This window comes from Cetorhinus maximus, chromosome 9 (assembly GCF_964194155.1).
Source record: "Cetorhinus maximus chromosome 9, sCetMax3.hap1.1, whole genome shotgun sequence".
Lineage (NCBI taxonomy): Eukaryota > Metazoa > Chordata > Chondrichthyes > Lamniformes > Cetorhinidae > Cetorhinus > Cetorhinus maximus.
The window spans coordinates 112,776,871-112,804,325 of record NC_135887.1 but is presented as its reverse complement, the minus strand read 5'-3'; the positions used below and the strand labels follow the sequence as shown (position 1 = coordinate 112,804,325).

The 27,455-nt window shown below is 41.0% G+C and overlaps 1 protein-coding gene across 5 annotated transcripts in view; it reads left to right on the top strand.

Annotated features, from left to right (window-relative positions):
- btbd10b (BTB (POZ) domain containing 10b) overlaps window positions 1-27,455 on the top strand; it is a 102,207-nt gene that overhangs the window by 24,722 nt on the left and 50,030 nt on the right. For 3 of the 5 annotated variants that reach the window (XM_078549386.1, XM_078549388.1, XM_078549387.1), the window contains exon 2: window positions 6,272-6,429. The exons of 1 other annotated variant lie outside the window; for it this stretch is intronic. In XM_078549386.1, the coding sequence (XP_078405512.1) occupies window positions 6,329-6,429 (101 nt within the window). In that variant the 5' untranslated portion in view covers window positions 6,272-6,328. Of the gene's footprint in view, window positions 1-6,271; window positions 6,430-27,224; window positions 27,265-27,455 lie in introns of those variants that run through there. One more of the 5 variants, XM_078549390.1, reaches the window with a different exon arrangement.

The following is a 27,455-nucleotide window of genomic DNA, read 5'->3' as shown; positions in this document are numbered from 1 at the left end:
CCTTGAATAAATTCAATGACACAGCCTCCACTGCATTCTGGGGAAGAGAATTCCACAGACTAATGATCCTCTTGAGAGAAAAAAATTCTCCTCATCTCCATCTTAAATGGGAGAACCCTTTTATTCTTAAACTGTGTCCCTACATTCTAGTCTCCCCACAGGAGGAAGCATCCGCCTGGTATCCACCCCATCAAGTCCCCTCAGGATCTTGTATGTTTCAATAAGCTCACCTCTCATTCTTTTAAACTTCAATGGGTATAAGACCAACCTGTTCAACCTTCCTTCATAAAATAAGCCTTTCACCCTAGGAATGAGTCGAGTGAATATTCTCTGAACTGTTTCTAACACAATTATAACCTTTCTTAAATAAGGTTACCAAAACTGTACACAGTACTCTGGATGTGGACTCACCAAGGCCATATACAGCTGCAGTAAAACTTCCCTACTTTTATATTCCATTCCCTTTGCAATAAACACCAACATTCCATTTGCCTTTCGAATCACTTGCTAAGTTTTTGTGATTCATGTACCAGGACATCCAGATACCTCTGTACCCCCAAATTCTTTGATCTTTCTCCATTTAAATAGTATGCTGCTTTTCTAAGCTTCCTACCAAAGTGGGCAGGTTCACACTTTCCCACAATATACTCCATCTGCCAAATTTTTGCCCACTCACTTTATCTGCATTCCTTTGCAGACACTCTACCTCCTCTTGACAACTTATTTTCCTATCGTGGTGTCATCAGCAAATTTAGCTACCATACATTTGGTCCCTTCATCCAAGTCATGGGGAAAACAGCGGCAAAGTGGTAATGTCAGTGTACTAGTAACCCAGAGACCCAGGTTAATGCTCTGGGGGCAAGTGTTCAAATCCCACCATGGCATCTGGTGGAATTTAACTTGAATTAATAAAATCTGGAATTGATAGGTGACTCTGAAACTACCATCGATTGTAAAAACCCATCTGGTTTACTCATGTCCTTAGGAAGGAAATCTGCCATCCTTATGAGGCTGGGCCTGTATGTGACTCCAGATTCACAGTAACGTGGTTGACTCTTAACTGCTTCTGAAATGGCCTAGCAAGCCACTCAGTTCAAGGACAATCAGGGATGGGCAACAAATGCTGGCCTTGACTGTGATGCCCACATCCCATGAAAGAAGTTTGTTAAAAAAATTCCTTAAAATGTAATAAATTAGTTAAACATGATTTCCCTTTAACAAAGCCATGTTGACGCTGCCTGATCACATTAGGCTAACTGGCCTATAATTTCCTGTTTTCTGTTTCCCTCTTGAGTAAAGATGTTGGATTTATACTTGGATTTGCACAGGAATTTTGGAAGATTATAACCAATACCTTGTTTATCTCTGCAGCCTCTTTTAAGACTCTAGGATGAAGGGCATCTGGCCCTGGGGACTTGTCAGCCTTTAGATCTAATAGTTTTCCCAGCACCTTTTCCCTAGTGATGGTGATTGTTTTAAGTTCCTCCCTTCTTTTCACCTCGTTATTGTCCAGTATCTTTGGGAAGTTTTCTGAGTCTTCTACAATGAAGGCGGGCACAAAATACCTGTTCAGCACCTCTGCCATTTCATTGTTTTCCATTATCAATTCCCCAGACACACTCTCAAGAGGACCAACACTAGCTTTAGTTAATATTTTCCTATTTAAATAGTGATATAAAGATAGTAAGAGTTTCTACATTACTTGCTAGCGTTCTGTCATACTTTACTTTCTCCCTTTATATTCTTTTCATCATTCTTTGCTGGTTCTTAAAATCTGTCCAATCTGCTGACCTACCACTAGACTTTGCAGATTTGGACAGTGTTCCTTTCAATTTGATACAATCCTCAACTTCCTTATTTAGCTATGTAAGATGCATCCTTCTTGAAGTCTTCCTTTCTCATGGGGATAAATCTTTGCTGAAAGTTATTAAATATCTTCTTAAATGTCTGCCACTATATCTCTACTGCCCTCCCTTTTAACCTAGTTTCATGGTTCACTTTAGCTGGCTTTGCCTTCATACCCTTTATAATTACCTTTATTTAGGTTTAAAGCACTAGCCTTAGACTCACACTTCACCTCTTTAAATTAAATGTGAAATTCTATCATGTTATAATCGCTGTCACCTAGAGGCACCTGTACCCTGAGGTTATTGATTAATCCTGTCCCATTGCACATTACCAGGTCTAGAATAGCCTGCTCCCTGGTTGGTTCTAGAACTTACGGCTGTAATTGTCCCAAGTACACTCAACTCATTTTCCAGGCTGTCTCTGCCAATCTGATTTGCCCAATCTGCATGTAGATTAAAGTCACCCATGATTATTGCGATACTTTTCTTACCCGCCCCATTTATTTATTCCAGTATACTCTGTCCTACAGTGTAACTAATGCTAGGGGGCCTTTAAACTACTTCCACAAATGATCATCTCTCACTACTGTACTAATTACATCTTTAATTAATAGAGCTACCCCCACCGACCTGGCTTCCTGTCTTTTTAAGATGTCAAATACCCTTCAATTCTCCGGTCCCAGCCTTTGTCACCTTTCAACCATCCCTCTGTAGTGGCTGTCAGGTCATACATATTTATTTCTGCCTGTGCTAACAAGTCATCCATTTTGTTACAAATGCTGCATGCATTCAGATACAGAGCCTTTAACTCTGTCTTTTGACTATTTTTGCAACCTCTGGTCTTATCTTTTTACTATTTTTGCAACCTCTGGTCTTGTCTGTTTATGTAATCTTAAGTCTGTATGCTCTGTCCCTTCCTGCCACATCCTTCCTGGTTATCATTACCCAGATCGGTAATGATTGATTACCTCATTGTTTCCCTTTAATTTACCACACCCTCCTCTTAAATGATATCTTTTACCACCCCCCACCCCACCCCCCGCCCAAACTATTTAGTTTAAAGCCCTCTCTACTGCCTTAGTTATATAACTCGCCAGAATACTGGTCACAGCATGGTTCAGGTGAAAAAAAAATATATATAAAAACAAAAAACTGTGGATGCTGGAAATCCAAAACAGAAACAGAATTACCTGGAAAAACTCAGCAGGTCTGGCAGCATCGGCGGAGAAGAACAAAGTTGACGTTTCGAGTCCTCATGACCCTTCAACAGAACTAAGTAAAAATAGGAGAGGGGTGAAATATAAGCTGGTTTAAGGTGGGGGTGGGGGGGTAGAGAAGTGGCGGGGGCGTGGTTGTAGGGACAAGCAAGCAGTGATAGGAGTAGATAATCAAAAGATGTCACAGACAAAAGAACAAAGAGGTGTTGAAGGTGATGATATCTAAAAGAATGTGCTAATTAAGAATGGATGGCAGGACATGCAAGGTACAGCTCTAGTGGGGGTGGAGTGAAATAAGACTAAAAGGTATAGATTTAAAAATAATGGAAATAGGTGGGAAAAGAAAAATCTAAATAAATTATTGGAAAAAACAAAAGGGAGGGGGAAGAAACGGAAAGGGGGTGGGGATGGAGGAGGGAGTTCAAGATCTAAAGTTGTTGAACTCAATATTCAGTCTGGAAGGCTGTAAAGTCCCTAGTCGGAAGATGAGGTGCTGTTCCTCCAGTTTGCGTTGAGCTTCACTGGAACAATGCAGCAAGCCAAGGACAGACATGTGGGCAAGAGAGCAGGGTGGGGTTTAAAATGGCAAGTGACAGGGAGGTCTGGGTCATTCTTGCGGACAGACCAAAGGTGGCCTTGGCTTGCTGCATTGTTCCAGTGAAGCTCAACGCAAACTGGAGGAACAGCACCTCATCTTCCGACTAGGCACTTTACAGCCTTCCAGACTGAATATTGAGTTCAACAACTTTAGATCTTGAACTCCCTCCTCCGTCCCCACCTCCTTTCCATTTCTTCCCCCTCCCTTTTGTTTTTTCCAATAATTTATATAGATTTTTCTTTTCCCACCTATTTCCATTATTTTTAAATCTATACCTTTTATGCTCTTTTTAGTCTTATTTCACCCCACCCCCACTAGAGCTGTACCTTGCGTGTCCTGCCATCCATTCTTAATTAGCACATTCTTTTAGATAATATCACCACCTTCAACACCTTTGTTCTTTTGTCTGTGACATCTTTTGATTATCTGCTCCAATCACTGCTTGCTTGTCCCTACAACTACCCCCCCGCCACTTCTCTCCCCCCACCCCCCCCACCTTAAACCAGCTTATATTTCACCCCTCTCCTATTTTTACTTAGTTCTGTTGAAGGGTCATGAGGACTCGAAATGTCAACTTTGTTCTTCTCCGCCGATGCTGAGATTTTCCAGGTAATTCTGTTTTTGTTACGGTTCAGGTGAAGACTGTCCCAACAGTACAGCTCCCGCTTTCCCCAGTACTGGTCCCAGGACCCCATGAATCAAAACCTATTTTGCCCACACCAGCCTTTGAGCCACACGTTCATCTCTCATCTTATTTACCTCATTCTTACCCCATTGAAGTTGGCTTTTCCCCCATGGATTGTTCCTTGTCCTTTGCTATAGCCAACCTGATACAATGATCACTGTCCCCTAAACGTTCTCCTGCTGACACTGGATCTACCTGGAAGTCTACCTATGAGGATGATGGAAGCGGAGACAATCAATGATTCCAAAAGGGAGGTGGTTAATGGGAGGGTTGTCGAGCAAGAGGATTAGTATCACTGATCAAATCATTCTGCTCCAACTGGATTTGTAGAATTATTAAAGGAAAATTGATCCCAGAGAAATTCGACGCATTAAAAACACAAGGACATTTCTAGGAAGTTTGTGAAAAGTTTTGGATTCCTAGCCCAGATCTCCAAATAATAATCCGTTTTTAACGCTCTATTTTGAGCTTGCCAAATTGAAACAAAAGATCCTTGTCTTGTTTTGAGCCATCACTACCAATTCAACCTTTTATCTGTCAAATGACTAAAATACAAGCCACAACATAAAAACTAACAAATGTCTTTCACGTGTGGTAGTGTAGTGGTTATGATACTGAACTTAAAACCTAGAGTCATGAGTTCAAATGCCACCATGGTAAATTTAAAATTGAATTCAGTAGATCTAGTAGGACTAGCATGTTACCAAGTCGATAGCTCTGGGTGGTATTCTTTCTCCTCCTTCCATATCTATCATAACTTTTTAAAAATATATATTTTGAGGGTTTTTTTGTTTCTGTGACACACATTACCTTGATATTGGTGCACATTAAAAAAAAAAAATTCATTCTGCACATGGATGGAAAAAAAAATAGGAGAATTGCTCCTAATTCCCCAAAGCCTGTTCACCTACCTTGTAGATGAAGTCAGGATTGTAATTGAGTACTCTTCACTTGCTTGGATGAGTGCAGCTCCAGCAGCACTCAAGAAGCTGGACACTGTCCAGGACAAAGCACCCCATCCCACCAGTACACAATGGGAGCAGTGTGTACCATTTACCAGATGCACTGTAGCAACTCGCTAATGATCCTTTTACAGCACCTTCCAAAATCTGCAACCTAGTAGAACAAAGGTAGCAGATGCATGGAAACACCACTACCTGCAAGTTCCCCTTCAAGCCACACACCATCCTGACTTGGATCTATATCGCCATTGCTTCACTGTCACTGGGTCAAGAACCTGGAACTCCCTCCCTTTCAGCACTGAGTGTACCTAGACCAAATGGACTGCAACAGTTTAAGGCCTTGGCCCACCACCACCTGCTCGAGCACTGCTTCTAAATTTATCACTTTGTAACACATCTGGCAGCCAGCAGTGGCACTATAGATTCTTAGTTTTGCACCTACAAAGCCCTCCTTTTGTAAGACAGAGAAACTCCTATGCTCCAACCAACTTGACACAGTCCCTAAACATAATCTTATAACCTCATATATTGTAACAGCATGTAAATTGGTGTTGAGATCATTGCAGAGCAGGCTTGAGGGGCCTTGTGGTCTACTCTTGATCTTGCTATTTCTTACTTCCTTATTCTTACAAGGAAAGAGCAGTGAGCAGACTGTACAAGGAAAAAGCTGAAAGGGTGGAGACTGTAACATCAGCATTAAAAAATTGCAACTGCGAAGGACAGGAGAAAATTGGCATCGGTTTTATAAATTGTGGTGGGGGGGGTGGGTGGAAATGAGCCTTGGGAAGATAAACATGTGTAGAATTGACTTAGTCATCTGTCCTTGATCACGTCAAATGCATTACGATCACAGTCATAAAAGGTCACTTTTAGCAACCTTATTCAGCCTTTTAACTAATGTAACATGAAAAATGTTCAGGTTTGAAAATATTTGCAGTAATAGAGTATATACTTTCTTGTAGGTTATGAGTGCCTTGTGTGAACTAAAGGCATTGGAAAACGGAGGCCCTTAGAGTGGGATGGCTGCACGGCCATACCCTTATGATAGTAATTCTAGTGATCCAGAAAATTGGGATCGGCGATCTCATAACAGACCACGCAGACTCTATAAGCACTCCAGGTAAGTGAGGGATTAAAAGCATTACGATCTCTGGCTTCGGAATGTTCCTTTAGAAGGTCAACATACCTGATGCATCAGCCCAGTAGATAGGTGCTACGTTGTGTGCAGATTGTTTGGATTTTTAGATTATTTTGCTGCAGTCAGAGGAACATTTTTTTTGAAAAGAAAAGCACTAGCCTTCCATTGTAGGTGTAGAATTTTGCTCACATGATGCATTGGCTTTCAGCATTGAAGTGAGTACTGAAAGCATTTATAACCTATTATTTTTACACCATGTGATGACCCTGTGATAACACAGGTTCAGTCCAGAAGGAACCACACTCCCCATTGTGCCTGTCCTATGTGAACTACTACCCCTAAACTATCTACAATGAAATTTTTATATATGTATTTATCGATTTCACACTGCCAGGCTTGATCGAGAACAATTTTTTCATGGGGAGGAAGGATTCATCCCATTGCTGTTGTAAGATATTTGTTTTAATGCTCTTAACTCCTTGGGATAATCAGAGGTGAGATTAACCACAACTCTTGTGCAAATTGCACAAATTTTTAAAAAAATGTTAACAGCTGCTAACTAAAGTGCATCTGTCACCTTCATGATTGTTATTCTAGGTTCATTCTTTCTTTCAAAACAAAATCCATCTGTGGCTGTCCTTTTATTTTTATAACTTATTACCGGTCTTTAATTCCGCTTTTGATTCCAAAAAGGAATCCAAATTTTGGTATAGTTAAAAAGAACTATTGGAATGCTGCTTTATTTGCTGCTCTTGTTTTGCTTGCTTAGCATAATCCTTGTCATCAGTTTATTTGATCATCTTGCAGCTTTCCATCAATTTTCTGCAGTTTTCCTCTTGCCACAATCACTCGTTTCCCACAACATTTCTCTCACTCTTCGTGTAGTATCCTCATTTCCTCATGGTTGCTCATCATGGCTCAAGTGATTCCACAATATTATATTGTGACAGGTAATTGGGAAGAAGCAGGGCCAAAGAGCTACTCAGCAGTATAGGGATTAAACTCATGCCAGCGTTATTAAGCACCATGCTCTAACCAAACGAGCTATCCAACCTTGCACAATATTTCTGCAGCTGCCAATTTGGCCAGTGTGCTCCCTCTCTTCCACCCCTGATGCGTTTATTCCTAAGCAGAAGCCTTACTCTCTCCATCAAAGTAATTCACCTGGTATGGACCCATCTTTGTTTTCTTCAGATGAAGGGTCGCGGACTTGAGCATGTCTGATGCACAGTTTGATTAACTGTCCATCGTTTGACCTGTTCTTAAACCTCTTGACCCCAAGAAATTTCCAGCTGCTGCTTCCCCCGCCCCGCTTTCCCTTGCCCATCAAGCTCCACTCCCCACTGCCCCAGCCCTGAACTTGACTTCCTTCTCTAGTTTCCCTCTCCGGTGTCTTCTGCTCACCTATCACTGCTGCCTCCACTGATCTGCATTGGCTTCTGATCTCCCAGTGTCTCACATAAAAAAATTATAATTTTTGTATTTAAATTCCGTCATAGTCATGTCTTTCCCTATCTCAGTAATTACCTCTGGCCTTATCCCCCTTCCCTAACAGAACTCTCTGTTCCTCTAGATTCTGGCCTTTTGTGCATGCTGTCAGCCTTTCTCCCACCACTTAGTCCATGCCTTCATATGTCTGGCAGTTTTCCCTGAGACTCTCTTCCTTTAAGATCCTCCTTAGATGAGGAGAAATCTTTTCTGAGGTTCGTTAGTCTGTGGCATTCTCTTCCCCAGAGAGCAGTGGAGGCAGGACCATTGAATATTTTTAAGGCTGAGCCAGATAGATTCTTGACTGACAAGGGAGTCAAAAAGTATAGTGGGTAGACAGGAAAGTAGAGACCGTAATCAGATCAGCTGTGAACTTATCAAATGCAGAGCAGGCTCATGACCTACTCCTGTTTCTAATTTGTGTTCATACTCACCCATCTTAATATGGTATCCATTTTCTGATTATGCCTCTAAAGTGCTTTGTGATGTTTTTATATGTTAAGGGCACCATGTCAATGCAGCTTGTCACATTACTGTTGTCAGTCCGCTGACCATTCAACTGTGCAATTCATGCTGCCAGTTTTGCCTGCTGGAGTTCATTAAAATATATTTAAAAATTGTGTGTGGCATTTACAGACCATGGGGTGTTTGGGAGCAATGCAGCTAACTTTAAATTGAATATTTGGGCAAAATAAGCCATGGAATTCAACACCCACGCATTGTCCCCTATAATTAGTGTCTTGAGCCAGATCTGATTTTGTGCTGATGACACTTTCTCTGCCGTTTTTCCGCTGCTTTTCTTTCTTAAGCAGCTTCCTCCACTGTAACAAATTTAGAACCAATGCATTTGACGTCCTGACTCCGAATAATGCCAAGTGTTCTTAATTCCTATTCATGCTCTGCAAAAGCCCCAGGCATTTCACACCTTTGTACCCTTTGCCTCTGCTGAAAATGAAAAATGCAAGACTGCTATGTAACAAATAATTTTATGCCCTTAATTTGGAGATATTCATTGAAGTTTAACATACCGTTAAATTTGAAATGCATGGGAATTATTGAATTGCCAATCAATGAATATTGGATGATTGTGAGAGTTAACATCTGGTTCAGGACACCACACATCAGTGTAATAAAAGCAAAATACTGCTGGAAATCTGAAATAAAAACAAAATGCTGGAAAAACTCAGGCCTGGCAGCATCTGTGGAGAGAGAAACAGAGTTAATGTTTCAAGTCGGTATGATTCTTCAGAACTGAAGAGAGGTAGAAATATGATGGATTTTATACTCTATAAGAAGGGGTAGAGTCGGTGGAGCAAAATAGGTCAGGGATAGGTGGGAGCTTGGGAATGATTTGACAAGATGTCAAGGGACGCAAGACAAAGAAAGCGCTAATGGTAGTGGTAAAGATTAAAGGAGGTGCTGATAGTGGCATAAATGTAAGAAAGCAATGTGTTAATAACAGAACAAGGGTCAGCATTCTGTGAAAGACCACAGCATGACCTAGACCTTCCTGCTGTTTGCCATTTCAACACACCATATTGCTTTCATGCCCACATGTCTGTCCTTGGCCTGTTGCAATGTTCCAGTGAAGCCCAACGCAAATTGGAGGAGCAGCACCTCATCTCCGATTAGGTACTTTACAGCCTTCTGGACTTAATATTGAGCTCAACAACTTTAGACCATGAACACTCTCTTCCATCTTGGCCTCTTTTTTGATCCTTTTTTTTCCCCACCCTCTCCTCCACAAGGCCATTTGCCACTTGTTCTTATGTTTTGCTTTCACAGAGCGTTGACCTTTGTTCTGCTATTAATACATTCTGCTATCTTACCTTTATGCCACTATCAGAGCCTTCTTTCGCCTTTAGCACCACCATTAACATTCCCTTCACCTCATGTCCATGACATCTTTGTCAAATCTCTTGTAAAGGAAACATAATTTTTTTCCCCTAATGTTACTGTGGGATACTGAAGCAGGCTTATGGGGACAATGTGTAGGTATGTTTGTGTGTGTGTGTAGTTTAATTAAACTGCAGACAGACTGCAAGGTTTAAATCATCAAAGGGGAGTTAGGTGTAAAACAGGCATTTGAAATGGAGATGGGTAAGCTAGGACGAAGTCTCAGATACAGTGCAAATGGAATTTGCATTTTTAGATAAGTTGAGAGGTTGTTTGATTTGCAAAGGGACATGATAAGATGTTTACAACTGACAAGCTGAATAAGACAAAGTTATTAAATTTAGTTTTCCTGGAAGTTCTGGCCATAATGACAACATGAAAGATTTTATATTCTGGGAAAAGTAACTTCCCAGAAAGGTTGAAACAATGGGGTTTACAGATCAAAAGGGAGGAAATATATTTAAAGAATGATGGAAAGCTCCCTGGGGGTAGCCGTGTGAGATCTTGAAAGGTGCACTGTGAGAAACAGACTTGTGGAAAAAGCCTCTAGCCACCCTGGAGAAGTTTGCTGTTCCATAACCAAGGTTGTGTTAAAAGCGTTTGGAGTTCCATTGTCAAATGAGATGGAGAAAGAAGCTACGAAATACCTCCCTTACAACAACAGTGGGTGCTTGTGGTAATATTGCTTAAGAATTTATTTGGACTGTTACCTGAAAGGGTTGTGTAGTTGGGAGTCTAGTTAAGTAGAAATCTTGTGAGAGCTGTTATAAAACTAAATGTAACTATAGTCTTGTGTGTTTGCCCACCCACATGCACCCTCCAGCAGAGGTCACTGAATGGTATAAAGTTTTTATTTTCTTTTGTTAATAAATGTTTTAATTTAACCGTTAAAATCTCTAAAGGTGGTGGTGGTGGGCTCGTAACTTCTGACTTCAGTGCACAAACTTTCTCATAATAAATACAAATTGCAAAATTGTTGTGATTAGATTCCCTTTGGGATTTGGTCAGCCTGGTGAATACCACCTGTCATGTCATATAACACTCTCCTGAGCCCCACTTATCACTGACCTTCTATATGGCTCCACCTGGTCACCCCCTCTTATACAGTATAAAATCCATCACATTTCTTCAGGACTGAAGAGAGTAGAAGTCATACAGACTAGAAATGTTAACTCCGTTTCTCTCTCCACAGATACTGCCAGACCTGCTGAGTTTTTCCAGCATTTTCTGTTTTACACCACACATCAGTGACCTGTTTAACCTTAGGCACCCAGCTGGCTTGGTGAAGTTGCGTAAGACAGCTAGGTGCTAAATGGTAGATAATTGCTGTAAAAAGGTAAGCAGTAATTAGGGGCTTGGAGCCCAAACTATTTTAAAGTGCATAATTTATTTGTTGGATTAAAATTGTAGCTTTTTTAAACTTTATTTAGATATGATAAAATACTTTTAAGTTTTGATGACCCCAGACCTGGGACAGGCTTGATGCAGTATCTTTATTCTCGTGCAATTTATGTGGTCATCATATCAGTGCTTTCTGTGAGACCTTGTGTGTGCAAATTAGTTGCCACTTATCCTACATTACCGCATTTTTAAAAAAAAAGTACTTGATTGATGGTAAAGTACTTTGGGGATTCTGGGGATCATGAAAGATGCTATAGAATGCATGCATGTCATGGCACAGAAATTTGCCTCGAGGTGCTGTAGAATTCTTGAGACTTAAACATCATTTTGAAAAGGTTTCAATATAAAACCAAAAACTTGCCAAGAATTGTAGGATCACTGTTTTATGGTGGATGATTAGTCATATTTTATTTTTATTAACAGATTTTGTGAACCAGACCCCTATGCCATTTCTATAACGAGACCTGAATATATCAAATTCTGCTTGTATTATATGAAACAATAGGATTTTTACTGGACTTTTGGGTATCATATTCCTTAATTCTATCAGTCACTCGAGAATTGGATAAATACTCAAAGGAAGAAAATTTACAGGGCTACCATCAAAGAACAGAGGAGTGGGAGTAATTGGATAGCTCTTGAGTCAGCACTGGGACTTGGGAATGTTCTGCCATTCAATGAGATTGTGGCTGACCTGTGACTTAACTCCATATACCTATATGCCTTTGCCCCATACCCTTTTAAGTACCTTAGGTTAATGAAAAAAATCTATCTCTGATTTAAAATTAACAATTGACTTAGCGTCAACTGCCATTTGGGGAAGAGAGTTCCAAACTTCTATTATCCTTTGTAGAAATGTTACCTAATTTCATTCCTGGCTCTAATTTTTAAACTATGCCTTCTAGTCCTGTACTCCCAACCAATGGTATGATGGGCTGAATGGCCTCCTGTATCATTCTATGATTCTGTGTAAATTCCAAATCATTGGCTCTACCCATGCGTGAAGTTGCTTTCCACAGGATGTTTCACTTCACTTATTTGTAGATTTTCAGTTTCCCCCTTACATTGTCTGCTCTGTGGTATATGTAAAACTGGAATTTTCTATGAAGTTTGAACTATTTGTAAATGTTTGCAGCCTGCTAAATTTTTCATGCCTGATCTATTATTTACACTTTTTTTTCCCCTTCTCCCTTTCCCAATCATTAATTTGCTGTTTGCTTTTGATGTGGCTGCCAGCTTAGTTATGCATTGGTGATATAACCAAATTTTGTTCGAAAGGAGGGTTGTATTTAATAAATAAGCTGAAGACTTTGAGTACAGTTACAGCATCTACAATTCCTTAATGAACATACTTGTTTTACCCAATTGATTGTACTCTGGGGATGGCCCTTCCTGCAGTTTTGTGAAGCTCGCTTGTGATGAGTGCCTTGAAGTTGACTTATGACAAAATAAATGTATAATATATTTTCATTATAAAATTAATAATACTGGAAATAAAAGTGGAAACTTCAGTCACAAGCGGCTTCCTTCACGCTCAGGTGATGCCAGGTGTCGTATGTGATACTTTACCAGATTATTTGAATGTCTTAATTAATTGGACCTATCACCTTAACATTCAGCGTAATTATTGGTAGGTTTAATTATAAATTTATGTATGTGATGTGCAATTATAGGACCGTGAAAGCAATGGTTTGACTAACTAAGCATGGCAATTGTGATACTTGCTCCACATTCTCCATGTTTGCTGAGTTGGAGAGCAATATAACAATTCATTGCATGAGTTTCTATAGTTCTTCTTAAGCTTGGATAAGGCAGGGCAATATGAGAGGAATGATTTGAGTAACTCAACTTGAAAGGAATAAATTGTTACCGTGAGGCCTTTGGGATGAAAGCTGCTGTGTAGATGCAAGTTTTTGATGTTGAGACATCTGTGACTGGGACTGTTATCGAGGCTAACTCCGCAGTCCCCCAAGCTGAAAGGATCATTAAGTTTTCACGTCTGCAGGGTGAGCTGCTCTTAAGATGGACTTTGGTTTAGTGCAGGTTCAGATAATCCATCCATTTTTCAAGGAATACCTGATTTGGATTCTGATTAGATGAGGTAAGGAGGCATTGGGCCCATCTTCGTTTACCCATTCAGAAAGTCCTTATAATCTTCCTCATTTCAGCATATAATGTTTGCCTCTACTCCATCTAGTAGACTTTCCCTTAATTTTTATTTCTGTGTGAAGTAGTACTTGCTGACATAGGTCTTGAATTTACTTTTTAACTAGTTTGAACCTAGTTTGCCCCTCTATCACAGTTTACTTTAATGTGTGAATGCTGCATTGCTGGTGGAAGGTTTTTTGCATACTTAAGGTTGATCTATAGTGGGGACATTGTTTCATGGAGTGTTACTCTGATCTGTTGGGGGCAGGGTGGGTAGAGGAGGAAGAAGGAATGAAAATGTAACTTTCACACTTGAACAAAATGTTAATGAAGGGTTGTGCACTGCATGTGTGGAGAGCTGAAAAGACCCAAAAGAAGCTGTCCTCTGCATGGAAGACTAGAGGGAGTGACCCAATTTAAAGCAACGATGATGTGACAATGCTTACAGGTCGCCTGGAGGATGATTATGATGTTTAGCTGGTGAGATTAGAGCTGTGTAAAAGGTCAAAATGCCCGCATGCTGTAAACCCTAAAATCAGTTAGTGATTAATTGTGGTTGATGTTCGCAAATTGGCAAATATTTGTGAATTTGCTGCTCCTGACCCGGAGCAAGTGCTAAGTAATAGCCCTCTCTGAACTGTGATATCTGAGGAGCTAGGTCGACATTGCAATGCTGATGGGAGATGTTAACAGATGACTTGGCTGGAAAATATTGGTAGTGTATCTTAAAAAATAGTAAAAGTCTAGCAATTATCATAACTGCAGTTCTTTAGTTTATAAATAGTCCTTATTTTAATAAAATATTGGGTGCACAGTGCAGAATATCATTATAATCTCGGCAGCCAATTCTGAATATTCTCATCTGCTAAATATGCCTGTTTCAAATTTTCCAATTTACTGATTTCTTGTCTAATACTGTAAAATAATCAATCTACTGTTGGTTGGATTGTTTATCGTTGGTTTAATGTGGAGATGCAATAAAACTGACCCTCTTGTTAGGAGAGGGGTGTATTTAGGAGCAGAGATTATGGGATACTCAAACAGAATTTACTTGTCGTCAGCTGCCCTTTGATTTGAGGATGAAGTCGACTCATCATGAGTCGACCCGTAGATCCTTGGACATGTGGGACAGGATATCTCGAGGTAGTGGGATCTGGAGTGCAGGATTTGCTTCCTTTTCTTTCCTTCTTTGCTGCCCCTCTTCTTCATCATTAAGACATTGTGACGAAGTGTGATGCAGCTTGATGGATAAATTGTCGCCATTTTGAACAATTGGTAGCAAGCTCCTCCCAGTCATTAATGTCAATGCTGCTGTGCTTCAAGGAGAGCTGCAGAGCTTTGAAGCGTTTTCTTTGCCCTCCTCTGGAACATTGGCCATTTGAGAGTTGAGAAAACAGGACCAGGTGGGGAGGACACTTTTCGGCCATCTGGGCACGTTGTCCAGTCCATCGAAGATGATTTTGCAGGTGTTTGCCTGAATGCTTCTGGAGCTGGCTTCAAGAAGGACACTAGGATTTGTTCAATGGCTCTCCTGTTGAATATGGTGGGTGCTGCGGAGGCATTGCAGATGGAATTTCTCTAGTGACCTTATGTGTCTCTGATGCAGAATCTAGGCCTAGCTGCACCACAGGAGCATGGTGATGACAACTGCTCTGTACGCTAAGAGTTTTGTTGACTTATGGAGGTCTTCGTCAAACACTCGCTGCCGCAGTTTGTAGTAGCTGATTCGGCATTGCCTTTTGGGAGAGGTGGCTGCCAAGGTATGGAAATGATCAACGTATTCCAGAGTCTTACCTTCAACATATGGTGGAAGGTGGAATATCGGAATATTTGGCTGACTAGGAATGGGTTGATATGAGTTTTGTTTTGGCAACCGCCAGTGGCCGTGGTACACATTGGTACAAACGACATAGGTAAAAAAAGGGTTGAGGTCCTAAAAGCAGAATTTAGGGAGTGAGTAAGTAAGTTGAAAAGTAGGACCTCAAAGGTAGTTATCTCAGGATTACTACCAGTGTCACGTGCCAGTCAGTAGAAATAGCAGGATATATTGGATGAATACGTGGCTGAAGAGATGGTGTGAAGGGGGGGTGGTTCAGATTCCTGGGGCGGTGGGACCAGTACAAACTGGATGGGTTACACCTGGGCAGGATCGGGACTGATGTCTTAGGGGGAACATTTGCTAGAGTGGTTGGGGAGGGTTTAAACTAAAATGGCAGGAGGATGGGAACCTATGCAAGGAGTCAGAGGAAGGGGAATCAAAGACCAGAACAAAAGACAGAAAGCGGAATAAGAAAAGTGATAGGCAGAGAAATCAAGGGCAAGAATCAAACGGGGCCTCGGTGAAAAATAGTGGGAATGGGACAAGTAATGTTAAAAAGACGAGCCTTAAGGCTTTGTGCCTTAACGCGAGGAGCATTCACAATAAAGTGGATGAATTAACCGTGCAAATAGATGTAAACAGGCATGATATAGTTGGGATTACGGAGACATGGCTGCAAGATGACCGGGGATAGGAACTGAACATCCAGGGGTATTCAGTATTTAAGAAGGACAGACAAAAAGGAAAATGTGGTGGAGTTGCATTGCTGGTTCAAGAGGAAATTAACGCAATAGTGTGGAAAGATATTAGCTCCGATGATGTGGAATCTGTATGGGTAGAGTTGAGAAACACTAAGGGGCAAAAAATGTCAGTGGGGGTTGTATATAGACCTCCAAACTGTAGTGTTGATGTTGAGAATGGCATTAAACAGGAAATTAGAGACGTATGTAATAAAGGAACATCTGTAATAATGGGTGACTTTAATATGCATATAGATTGGGCAAATCAAATTAGTAACAATACCGTAGAGGAGGAATTCCTGGAGTGTCTACGGGATGTTTTTCTGGACCAATACATTGAGGAACCAACGAGAGAGCAGGCCATCCTCGACTGGATATTGTGTATTGAGAAAGAAATAATTGGCAATCTAGTTGTGCGAGGCCCCTTGGGGATGAGCGACCATAATATGATAGAATTCTTCATCAAGATGGAGAGTGACGTAGTTGATTCTGAGACTTGGGTCCTGAATCTTAATAAAGGAAACTACAATGGTATGAGGCGTGAGTTGGCTATGATGGATTGGGAAACGTTACTTAAAGGGATGACGGTGGATAGGCAATGGCAAACATTCAAAGAGTGCATGGGTGAACTGCAACAATTGTTTATTCCTGTCTAGCGCAAAAGTAAAACAGGAAAGGTGGCCAAACCATGGCTTACAAGGGAAATTAGAGCTAGTATTAGATGCAAGGAAGAGGCATACAAATTGGCCAGAAAAAACAACAGACCTGAGGATTGGGAGCAGTTTAGAATTCAGCAAAGAAGGACCAAGGGATTGATTAAGAAGAGGAAAATAGAGTACGAGAGTAAGCTTGCAGGGAACATAAAAACTGAATGTAAAAGTTTCTATAGGTATGTGAAGAGGAAAAGATTGGTGAAGACAAATATAGGTCCTTTACAGTCAGAAGCAGGGGAATTTATAATGGGGAACAAAGAAATGGCTGACCAACTAATTACATACTTTGGTTCTGCCTTCACAAAGGAGGACACTAATAACATACCAGAAATGTTGGGGAACACAGGGTTTAGTGAGAGGGATGATTTGAAAGGAATCAGTATTAGTAGGGAAATGGTGTTGGGGAAATTTATGGGATTGAAGGCCGATAAATCCCTAGGGCCTGATAATCTGCATCCCAGAGTACTTAAGGAAGTGGCCCTAGAAATAGTGGATGCATTGGTGGTCATCTTCCGAGATTCTATAGACTCTGGAACAGTTCCTACAGATTGGAGGGTAGCCAATGTAACCCACTATTTAAAAAGGGAGGCAGAGAGAAAACAGGGAATTATAGACCAGTCAGCCTGACTTCGGCAGTGGGGAAAATTCTAGAGTCCATTATAAAAGATTTAATAGCTGAGCACGTGGAAAACAGTGGCAGAATCGGACAGAGTCAGCATGGATTTATGAAAGGGAGATCATGCTTGACAAATCTACTGGAATTTTTCGAGGATGTAACTAGTAGAGTTGATGAGGGGGAGCCAGTGGATGTGGTTTATTTGGACTTTCAGAAGGCTTTTGACAAAGTCCCACATAAGAGATTGGTGTGTAAAATTGAAGCGCATGGGATTGGGGGTAGTGTATTGAGATGGATAGAAAACTGGTTGGCAGACAGGAAACAGAGTAGGAATAAATGGGTCTTTTTCCGAATGGCAGGCAGTGACTAGTGGGGTACTGCAGGGATAGGTGCTGGGACCCCAGTTATTCACAATATATATTAATGATTTAGATGAGGGAATTAAATGTAATATCTCCAAATTTGCAGATGACACAAAGCTGGGTGGGAGGGTGAGCTGTGAGGAGGATGGAGAGATGCTTCAGTGTGATTTGGACAAGCTGAGTGAGTGGGCAAATGCATGGCAGATGAGTATACTGCATCTAAATGTGAGGTTAACCATTTTGGTCGCAAAAACAGGAAGGCAGATTATTATCTGTGGCTATAAATTGAGAGAGGGGAATGTGCAATGAGACTTGGGTGTCCTTGTGCACCAGTCGCTGAAGGTAAGCACGCAGGTGCAGCAGGTGGTAAAGAAGGCAAATGATATGTTGGCTTTCATAGCCAGAGGATTCGAGTACAGGAACAGGGATGTGTTGCTGCAATTGTACAGGGCCACACCTGGAGTATTGTGTGCAGCTTTGGTCTCCTTATCTGAGGAAGGATGTACTTGCTATAGAGGGAGTGCAGCGAAGGTTTACCCGGCTGATTCCTGGGATGGCGGGACTGACATATGAGGAGAGATTGAGTCGATTAGGATTATATTCGCTGGAGTTCAGAAGAATGAGGGGGGGATCTCATAGAAACCTATAAAATTCTAACAGGACTAGATAGGGTAGATGCAGGAAGGATGTTCCCGATGGTGGGGGAGTCCAGAACCAGGGGTCACAGTCTGAGAATATGGGATAGACCATTTAGGACTAGGATGAGGAGATATTTCTTCACCCAGAGAGTGGTGAGCCTGTGGAATTCGTTACCACAGGAAGTAGTTGAGACCAAAACATGGTATGTTTTCAAGAAGGAGTTAGATATAGCTCTTGGGGCGAAAGGGATCAAAGGATATGGGGAGAAAGCAGGAGCAGGCTGTTGAGTTGGATGATCAGCCATGATCATAATGATTGGTGGAGCAGGCTCGAAGGGCTGAATGGCCTACTCCTCCTAGTTTCTATGAATCTATTATGGTTGGTGTTAAATCCTGTTCTCCCTGCATTTCTACAGCTAATTGTCTGATTTTATATGCCTCTCTCGATGGCTATTGAGTCAGAGCCTATAACTTTATTTGAAAGGCAACTAGTTAAGCATTTCAATTGGAAGAATACAAAATTGTTTTGCACTTGTTGGGGAGACAGCTTTCGGGTGAAGAACTCACACTAGCACATTCATGAATGGCTATCACCTGGGCTGCAATTCCTGTATTGAACAATTCAAAACCTGTTGCTTTCAGCAAGGAGGGCATTAGTTTAAATGCATTTTACATTGTAATCTTTTCACCACTAACTCCTTGCCAATTTTTGCTGATACTTAATTTGCAGTAGATGAGTTAAATGATCAGAGTCACTGACTTAAGATGAATGCAAAATTCCATTTTTTACATGGGATCCCAAGATTTCTACTGGCATTTTGGGAATTTTGTTGAGTCTATCTGTAATTAGTATTCTTGAGATCAGAAATTCTAGACTGAGAAAAGTCTAAACAATGTAATAGGTAATGCTGCATTGTCAGTGGTGCTGTCTTTTGGGTGAGACATTAAACCAAGATGTTGCCTGCCTCCTCAAGGTAAGAGATCTCAGGGCGCTATTCGAATAAGAGCAGGGGAGTTCTCCGTGGGGCCATAGCAATGTTTACCCCTCAACCAAACTCACTAAAAGTAATTATCTGATTATCAGATTGCTGTTAGTCAAACCATGCTGTGTGCAAATTGGTTGCCATGTTTCCTACATTAAAACAATGAACATGCTTCAAAAATATACTTAATTGGAATGTTCTGAGCTTGTGAAATAGAAATGTGAGTCTTTTGCTGTCTGTTCTTCTATCATTGTCACCTTTTACTCTTGATTTAGCAGTTTTCTCCAGCCCCTCCTTTCCCCTTCCCGGCTGATCGCATCCCAGGTTCTCTCTCTCTCTCTCTCTCTCTCTCTCTCTCTCTCTCTCTCTCCTCCTCCTCCTCTGCCAACCTCTCCTTAGCTCCTCCTCCTCTTCTGCCTCTCCTGGTCATTGTCTCTTTCCCTGTTGCCTCTCCTCATTGCTGCTGCTTCCTCAGCCTGCCTCTCCTTGGTTGCTCCCCCTCCTTGTTCCCTCTACCACACCTCCTTGCCTCACCATCTCTGTCCCTGTTTCTCCATTCCTTCACTTAATGTACTAATTTTTCTTCCATCCCCTCTAATAACTGCAGCAATGGCTGAGGGTAAAGCAGGTGAATAGTTTCCCTCTTATGTATTTTAATTCTGATTCAATTTGAATCATACTCTTCAGTGTCATAGTACGTGTCTTGCACTTAAGACAAGTGGAAATGCAAATTGTTGTGGCACCATCATGAAACTTAAATATGCAACAAAATGTATTGGACATTACGGTATTAATAATGTGCAGAATGTACAGGGCTATGGGGAAGCAGCAAAGAAGTGGGACTAATTAGAAAACTCTTTCAAAGAGTTGGCATAGGCACATTAGGCCGAAGGGTCGTCTTTTGTGCTGTGTGATTTTGTGATTCAAAGCGATTTTATAATCATTCATTTATCTTTAATGCACGATTTTTTTTGAACATTTCCTCACTGACATTCCTAGGACATACAGTTAATTATAAAATGTACATAATTTACCAATGGATGTTTGAGGGCAACTTGTGCATCATCCAATTTTCTTGGTGGGTGAAACAGTTGGTGGGCCCGTTTTGAATTTTTCATTACACTTTAGTGAAGGCAACTAATGCACATGCACAATGAAGAAATGCTTGACAGATGGCGACAGAAGCAGCTGGTATCTTACTGGGAAGAGAGAGAAAAGGCGGGGGAAAAAAATCCTTACGGCGCCTGATGTCAAATTGCACCATCATCACCCCTGCTTAGAGTTGGAGTAATTGCAGTCACAAATGCAGAACAAAGACCAGTGAGGCAGGGGATGGGCAGGGGGGGTCAGGTTCCAGGCGTCAGCACCTGCACAGCAGCACTCTTCCCAGTCAGCAACTACCACAGAAGTGATTTGGAATTTGCGGCTGTGATTTTAATGTGTGAACTGAGAGGTTGCTCTGACAATCGAGCAGCACAGGAGCTGTAAAAGCTCTGAAGGCGACTAAGTGATGCAGTGGTTTGCTGCTGGCTCCCGCAGCTCATAAATAAGGCAGAGAAATGACGAACAAGGTCCTGGAGATGCCGAGATTCAAAAGTGATGCTCAAGGATGCTGCATTCTTTCCACAAGTGCGACTGTTCTGGGTTTTGCACTGGTCTTGCGTGCAGAAATTTTTAGCCTGCTGCTTTCTCCCCATTACATGTAAAACATCAAGGTATGTATATCAGTCCACAGAAAGAATTGTGATATTTGCATCGGACTAATATAGATTTTGACATAGAACTTTAAGTGTGATTCTTCTCTATGGTTAGTTATGAAAAGGAGTCACTGCAAACTAGTTGGCACAGAATTAGGAACAGTTGAAATCAGTTATTCAGGAAGAGATTGAGTTCCTGTATTAGGACTGAAAAATCTGTAACCTAAGCTTTAACTCATTGGTAGGTCTGAGACCTAGCCTTCTGGTGGTATTGTGTTGGACTGCATTGGCCTACTTCAATAATCTTTAACCTTCACTGAATTCAGTGAAGATACTTAAAAAAAACAGCAGTGATGAACAGATTATCACTATTTTTCTTCACAAATCCACACTCCGGTTTTACAAATGTTCTGCTTGTAGAGGCTGAGAGTATTTTGTGTTTTTTCACTTTCAAAGGCTGCCAGCTGAAATATGTTATACCTGGTGTGAGAAGATTGCATTTGTGTGCCTGGATGTTTGTAAATGTAGCTAAAATTATGCATCTTTAGTCTAACGTGTAGCCCAGTAAAGTCCTTTAGCGGGAGTTCAACTTGGCAAAAATTAATTTCCCTTCTCAGATTTAAATTGAAGACAGTAAGTTATCTGTTGGACAATTACATTTTGCTCTTTTTATTTATATAACATTTCTTTTTGCTTATTATGGATTTGAGGTTGAACGTCCATTCAGAGCAGCCTTGATGACTTATTACAATTGCCACTTCACTGCCTGAAATGTGAGCTGACTCAGCAGTTGTTAATCAGTTCACTTGACAAATAATATTTTGATAACCCAGTTTACTCTGAAATCGACAGCACTTCCATCTAGCTGCTATATGTTAAAACTCTTAATTTCTGTTGTCGTTTGTTAATCATTCTGCTAATTCAGTCTCCTAGATGGAGAACGTTTTTTTAAAGGTGGGTTTCTTCAGTGCTGGAATTTTCCTTTTTTGTTTAGTATGAGGGTGGCTTTCAAGGTGATTCTGTTCCTATTCTTGCGTTTTATAAGTGCTGTCATGTTCTTCGCTATAGTAGAATTGGATGGTTCAATTGAGCTGTGACCCCGAAGGATCTTTTCTGTTCCGATTGTGCAGCAGAACGTACCCATATCAATACAGCATGTGCTGTGTAACTCTACTAAATTGACATCGCTGTGCTGCTTTTAGGCATTGGGTGAGACATGGCTCAGGAAAGATTACATTGTATTACATAGAACTTAGCACAGAAACAGGGCATTGGGCCAATTTGTCAATGCTAGCGTTTATTCTCCACACCCCTCCATCTAACCCCATCTGCATATCCTTCTCTTCCGTCCTCCCTCATGTATTTATCTAACTTCCTCTTAAAGGTATCCATACTGTTCACCTCAACTACTTCATATGGTAGTGAGCCCACATTCTAACCACTCAAGCCCCACTCCAGGGCCATGAGAACTTAAATAGGAACAAGTGTAAGCCCTCTGATCTGTTGAGCCTGCTCTGCCATTCAGTAAGATTTTGACTGATCTTCAATCTCAACTCTTATTTTTCCACCCAGGTCCCTATATTTCTTGGTTCTCATAAGAGTTCAAAAATATCTCTATCAGCTTTGGATATTCTCAACGTCTGAGCATCCATAGGCCTCTGGGGTAAAGAATTCCAAAGATTCGTAACCCTGAGCGAAGATGTTTCTCATCTCGGTCTTAAATAACTAACCACTTACCCTGAGGCTGTGCCCCCTAGCTCCAGACTTCTAGCTAGTGGAAACAACCTCTGTATCTACTTTGTCAAGCTTTCTCGTCAAGCTTTCTCGCCAATCTATATGTTTCTATAAGATCCCCTCTCATTCTTCTAAACTCGAGGTACAGGTCTGTTCTAGTCAATCTCTCATTATACGGTAACCTTCTCATCCCAGGAATCAATCCAATGGAGTTCCATTGCACTCTGAGGCAAGTATATTCTTCCTTGGGTATGGAGACTAAAACTTTAGATTGTACTCCAGGTGTGGTCCCACTTACTAAAACACTGTGCAGCTGTAGTAAGACTTCCTTACTCATACTCCAACTTCCGTACAATAAAGGTCAATATACTACCTGCTTTCCAACTTGCTTGTTGTACCTGCATGTTAACTTTGTGTTTCATATAAAAGGACACTCGCATCCCTCAGCACACCAACATTTAATAGTTTCTCACAATGTAAACAGTCAGATTTTCTGTTCCTCCTACCAAAGTAAATAACCTCACATTTCCCCTCATTGTACTCCATCTGCTAACTACTTGCCCATTCACTCAAGCTGGCTATATTGCTTTGTAACTCTTTCTGTCCTCTTCGCAACTTGCTTCTCACTTTACTTTGTACCATTAACAATTGCACTCGGTCTCTTCATCCAGTTCATTAATCTAGATTGTAAATGGCTGAGGCCCCAGCACTGACTCTAATGGCTCCAACCTGAAAATTGCCCATTTATTTGTGCTCTGTTTTCTGCCTTTCAATCAATGCTCTATCCATGTTGATACTGTACATTATCTCCAACCCCCATGAGCCCATTATCTTGTGCAACAACCTTTTCATGTGGCACCTTACTGAATACCTTTTGAAAATCCAAATATACTACATTCGCTAGTTCCCATTTATCTTCCCTGCTCATTAAATCCTCAAAATCCATTAGATTTTGCTTGTTACTCAAAGCCATGTTTTTTTAAAGGAAGTGGCTGCAGAGATAGTGGAGGCATTGTTCAAAATACTCCAGGACTCTCTGGATTCTGGGAGGACCCCACTGGATTGGAAAACTACTAATGTGATGCCCCTGTTCAAGAAGGGAGGTAGACAAAAAGCAGGAAACTACAGGCCAGTCAGCCTAACATATGTCATTGGGAAAATGCAAGAGTCCATTATTAAGGAAGAAATAGGATATTTAGAAAAGCTTAACGCAATCAAACAAGAGTCAACATAGTTTTGTGAAAGGGAGCTCATGCTTGACAAATTTGCTGGAGTTCTTTGAGGATATAACAAGCAGAGTTGATAAAGGGGAACCAGTAGATGTGTATTTGGATTTCCAGAAGGCATTCGATAAGGTGCCACATAGAAGGTTGTTGCACAAGATAGGAGCTCACAGAATTGGGGGTAATGTATTAGTATGGATTAAGGATTGGTTAACACACCGAAGACAGAGTTGGGATTAATGGGTCTTTTTCAGGTTGGAAAGACGTAACTAGTGGAGTGCCACGAGGATCATTCCTAGGGCCTCAATTATTTACTATATATGTTAATGACTTGGAGGAGGGGACAGAGTGTAATGTATCCAAATTTGTTGATACAAAAAGAGGTGGGAAGGCATGTTGTGATGAGGACATAAGGAATCTGCAAGGGGATATAGATAGGTTGAGTGAGTGGGCAAAAACTTGGCAGATAGAGTTTAATGTGGGAAAGTGCGAGGTCATGAATTTGGTAGGAAGAATTAAAAGGCAGACCATTATTTAAATAGAGACACCAAAAAAGTGCAGCACAGAGGGACCTGGGCGTTCTTGTGCATGAAACACAAAAGTTAGCATGCGGGTACAGCAAGTAATTAAGGCAATTAGAATTTTGACCTGTATTGCTAGGTGGTTGGATTTTAAAAATAGGGAAGTCCTGTTACAAGAGTACAGGGTGTTGGTGAGGCCGAACCTGGAGTACAGTGTACAGTTTTGGTCCCTTTATTTAAGAAAGGATATACTGGCATTGGAGGCAGTTCTAAAGAGATTCACTAGATTGATTCCTGGGATGAAGGGGTTGACTTATCAAGAACGGCTAAACAGATTAGGCCTTTATTCATTAGAGTTTAGAAGAATGAGGGGTGATCTTATTGAAACGTACAAGATTCTGAGGGGGCTTGACAGGGTAGGTGTTGAGAAGATGTTTCCACTGGTGGGGGAATCTTGAACATAGTTACAGAATAAGGGGACACTCATTTAAAGCTGAGTTGCGAAGGAATTTCTTCTCTCAGGGTAGTGAATGTCTGGAATTCTCTACCCCAGAGAGTTATGGAGGCTAGATCACAAAGTGTTTAAAGAGGCAGTAGATAAATTTTTGAAATATCAGGGAGTTGAGGGCTACAAGGAGCTGGCACGAAAGAGGAGTTGGGGCAGATCAGCCATGACCTCATTGAATGGCCTCCTCTTTCTTCGGTTCTTATGTTGCCTCTACCTAATCATATTGCAATTTTCTAATGTCCTGCTACTGTTTCCTTAATAATGGATTCCAGCAAATACTGACAGCTGATATCAAGCTCACTGACCTGTAGTTCCACTTTTTCTTTCTCCCTCCTTTCTTGAACAGTGAGCTTACTCTTCTAACCATGATCCAGGTTGGCATTTCTAGTATTGTACTGTCAGCCTTAGACTTAAAACTGAAGTCACATATCCCCCATTCCTCCATCCCCCTGCCCATTCCCAAGATGAGCATAAAAAAGATCCCATGGCACTATTTTGAAGAAGAGAGGGGGATGTTTCCCATATCCTGGTCAATGTTTCCCTGTTGACCAGCACCATTAAACAGATTACCACTTTGCTGTTTGTGGAACCTTGCTGTTCACAAATTGGTTGCTGTGTTTCCTACATTAAACACTACACTTCAAAAGCGCCTCATTGGCCGTAAAGAACTGAGGTTGTGAAGGGTGCTATATAAACGCAAAACCTCATGGAACCAGTTTTAACCCCCCTGCACTTAAAAATATTGGCCTTCAAATTGACACAAAACTGATAATGTCCAGATAACCTTTCTTTTCAATATTAGTTGATGGATAAATCTTGGCAAGGATACTGGGGCCTTGGATTAACACCTCATCTGAGAGGACACCTTTGACAGTGCAGCACTCCCTCTGTGAAACACTGTGAATGTCAGCCTTGAAAGCCTTCAAGAAACTGAATTTGGAAGCTGGTTGAAAGGGATAAAATTGAGTAAGAGTTGAAGGCAGTTTTTAGTGGCAGTAGTAGTGACCCAAAGGGATTAGATCTGGGACCACTCCTGGCCATTTTGTATATCAATGACTTGGATGTAGCCCGAGATGAGTGGTGTGGAAATTTTCAGCTTACACTAAGAGGCACTTTTAATTTGTGAAGAGTAAACACCAGATTGGACTGTTGGGCTGAATGGCTTGTTTTCATGCAATAACTTCTTTGTGTAAGAAGGGAGGTGGGCATTCTGCTTCTAGATCATCAACTCAATCTTGCACATTGTAGATATACACAGCCATTGCTGAGCAATTGACTTTCCCATCTTTCCCCCTCCATGCTGGCCTCCCCCCCCCCCCCCCCCACCACCACCAAATTCACCTGCACCTCTCCAAGCCACACTGACCCAGTGCCTTCCTCACAATGTACTTAAAATCAGGAGCTTAGTAAAGTGAAGTGGAATCTGCAACTTTTAACTGTGACTGTGTTTCAACATGCTGGTGAGTACTTTGCTTACATTTTAAATGTGTTTAAGCTACTTGCCATTTTAACTTCAATTTGGTAATCAGCCTGAGGGGCTGAGGTCTCTGCTACAATTCAGTTTCTCATGGGTATTTCAGTATGGCTGCAGACTGTCAATTTTGAGAACTTTTTTTAGCCTGTATGATTTATGTCACTGACTGGATTCTCAAGTGACGCATTCCCTTTGCTGGGGGCATGAATTTCTCAAATCTTTTCTTGCTTTGTTTATTAAATCATATCCATATTTTCTAATAGTTTGCAATTTCCAATGAAACAGCATTGAGATTTTTTTGACCTCAATACCTGTTCTATTTTCTTTGAACATGCACTTAAGGGGAGAGCAGTTAAGAGGCAGAAAACAAGATGAGGTTGTGAATCCCCTGAATTAACTGGCCATCCCTTGAGTGTTTTCATTTAATATTGAAAAGCATCTGGATGTGTTCAAAGCGGTGTGCATGCATAACAAATAAAATATAACCTGAACATGAAATATTAGTTAGAAAATCAGCATGGCCATTTAAAATGTTTGGAATATGTTGGTAATGCTGTTCTAGTCGAATATTATTATTTAATAAATGCCTGCTGGATTCATAAGTTCTTCTTAACATCATAAGGCAGATCCTGTGTTTCACCATAATTAACAGCTTGCTAACAAAATCATAGAAGCACATGGCTTTGAAACATGCAAATCCTGAAAAGTGATTTTAAGATGTTAATTACAGAACTAGTGACATAGTTCTTATCATTTTTGCAGATTTTTACCAGCCCTCTCTCTTCCTCTTTCCCTGCCCACCACCCCACCCCACAGCTCTCAACTAATGTAACAAAACTGAAAATAATGGATGGAGGTGAGGAAAAGTCATGTGAAATTCTCAGATGTTGGCTATTGAATTATAAAAATATTGAGTGTACTGAGACTGTGCATAGTGAACCATGGGTGAAATCATTCAGGTTTGTGGCAACAGCGAGCATCTACATCATCTGTTCCAAACACATTCTTGGATCCTTCTGACAAAACCATTTTCTGTCGCCAGTTATG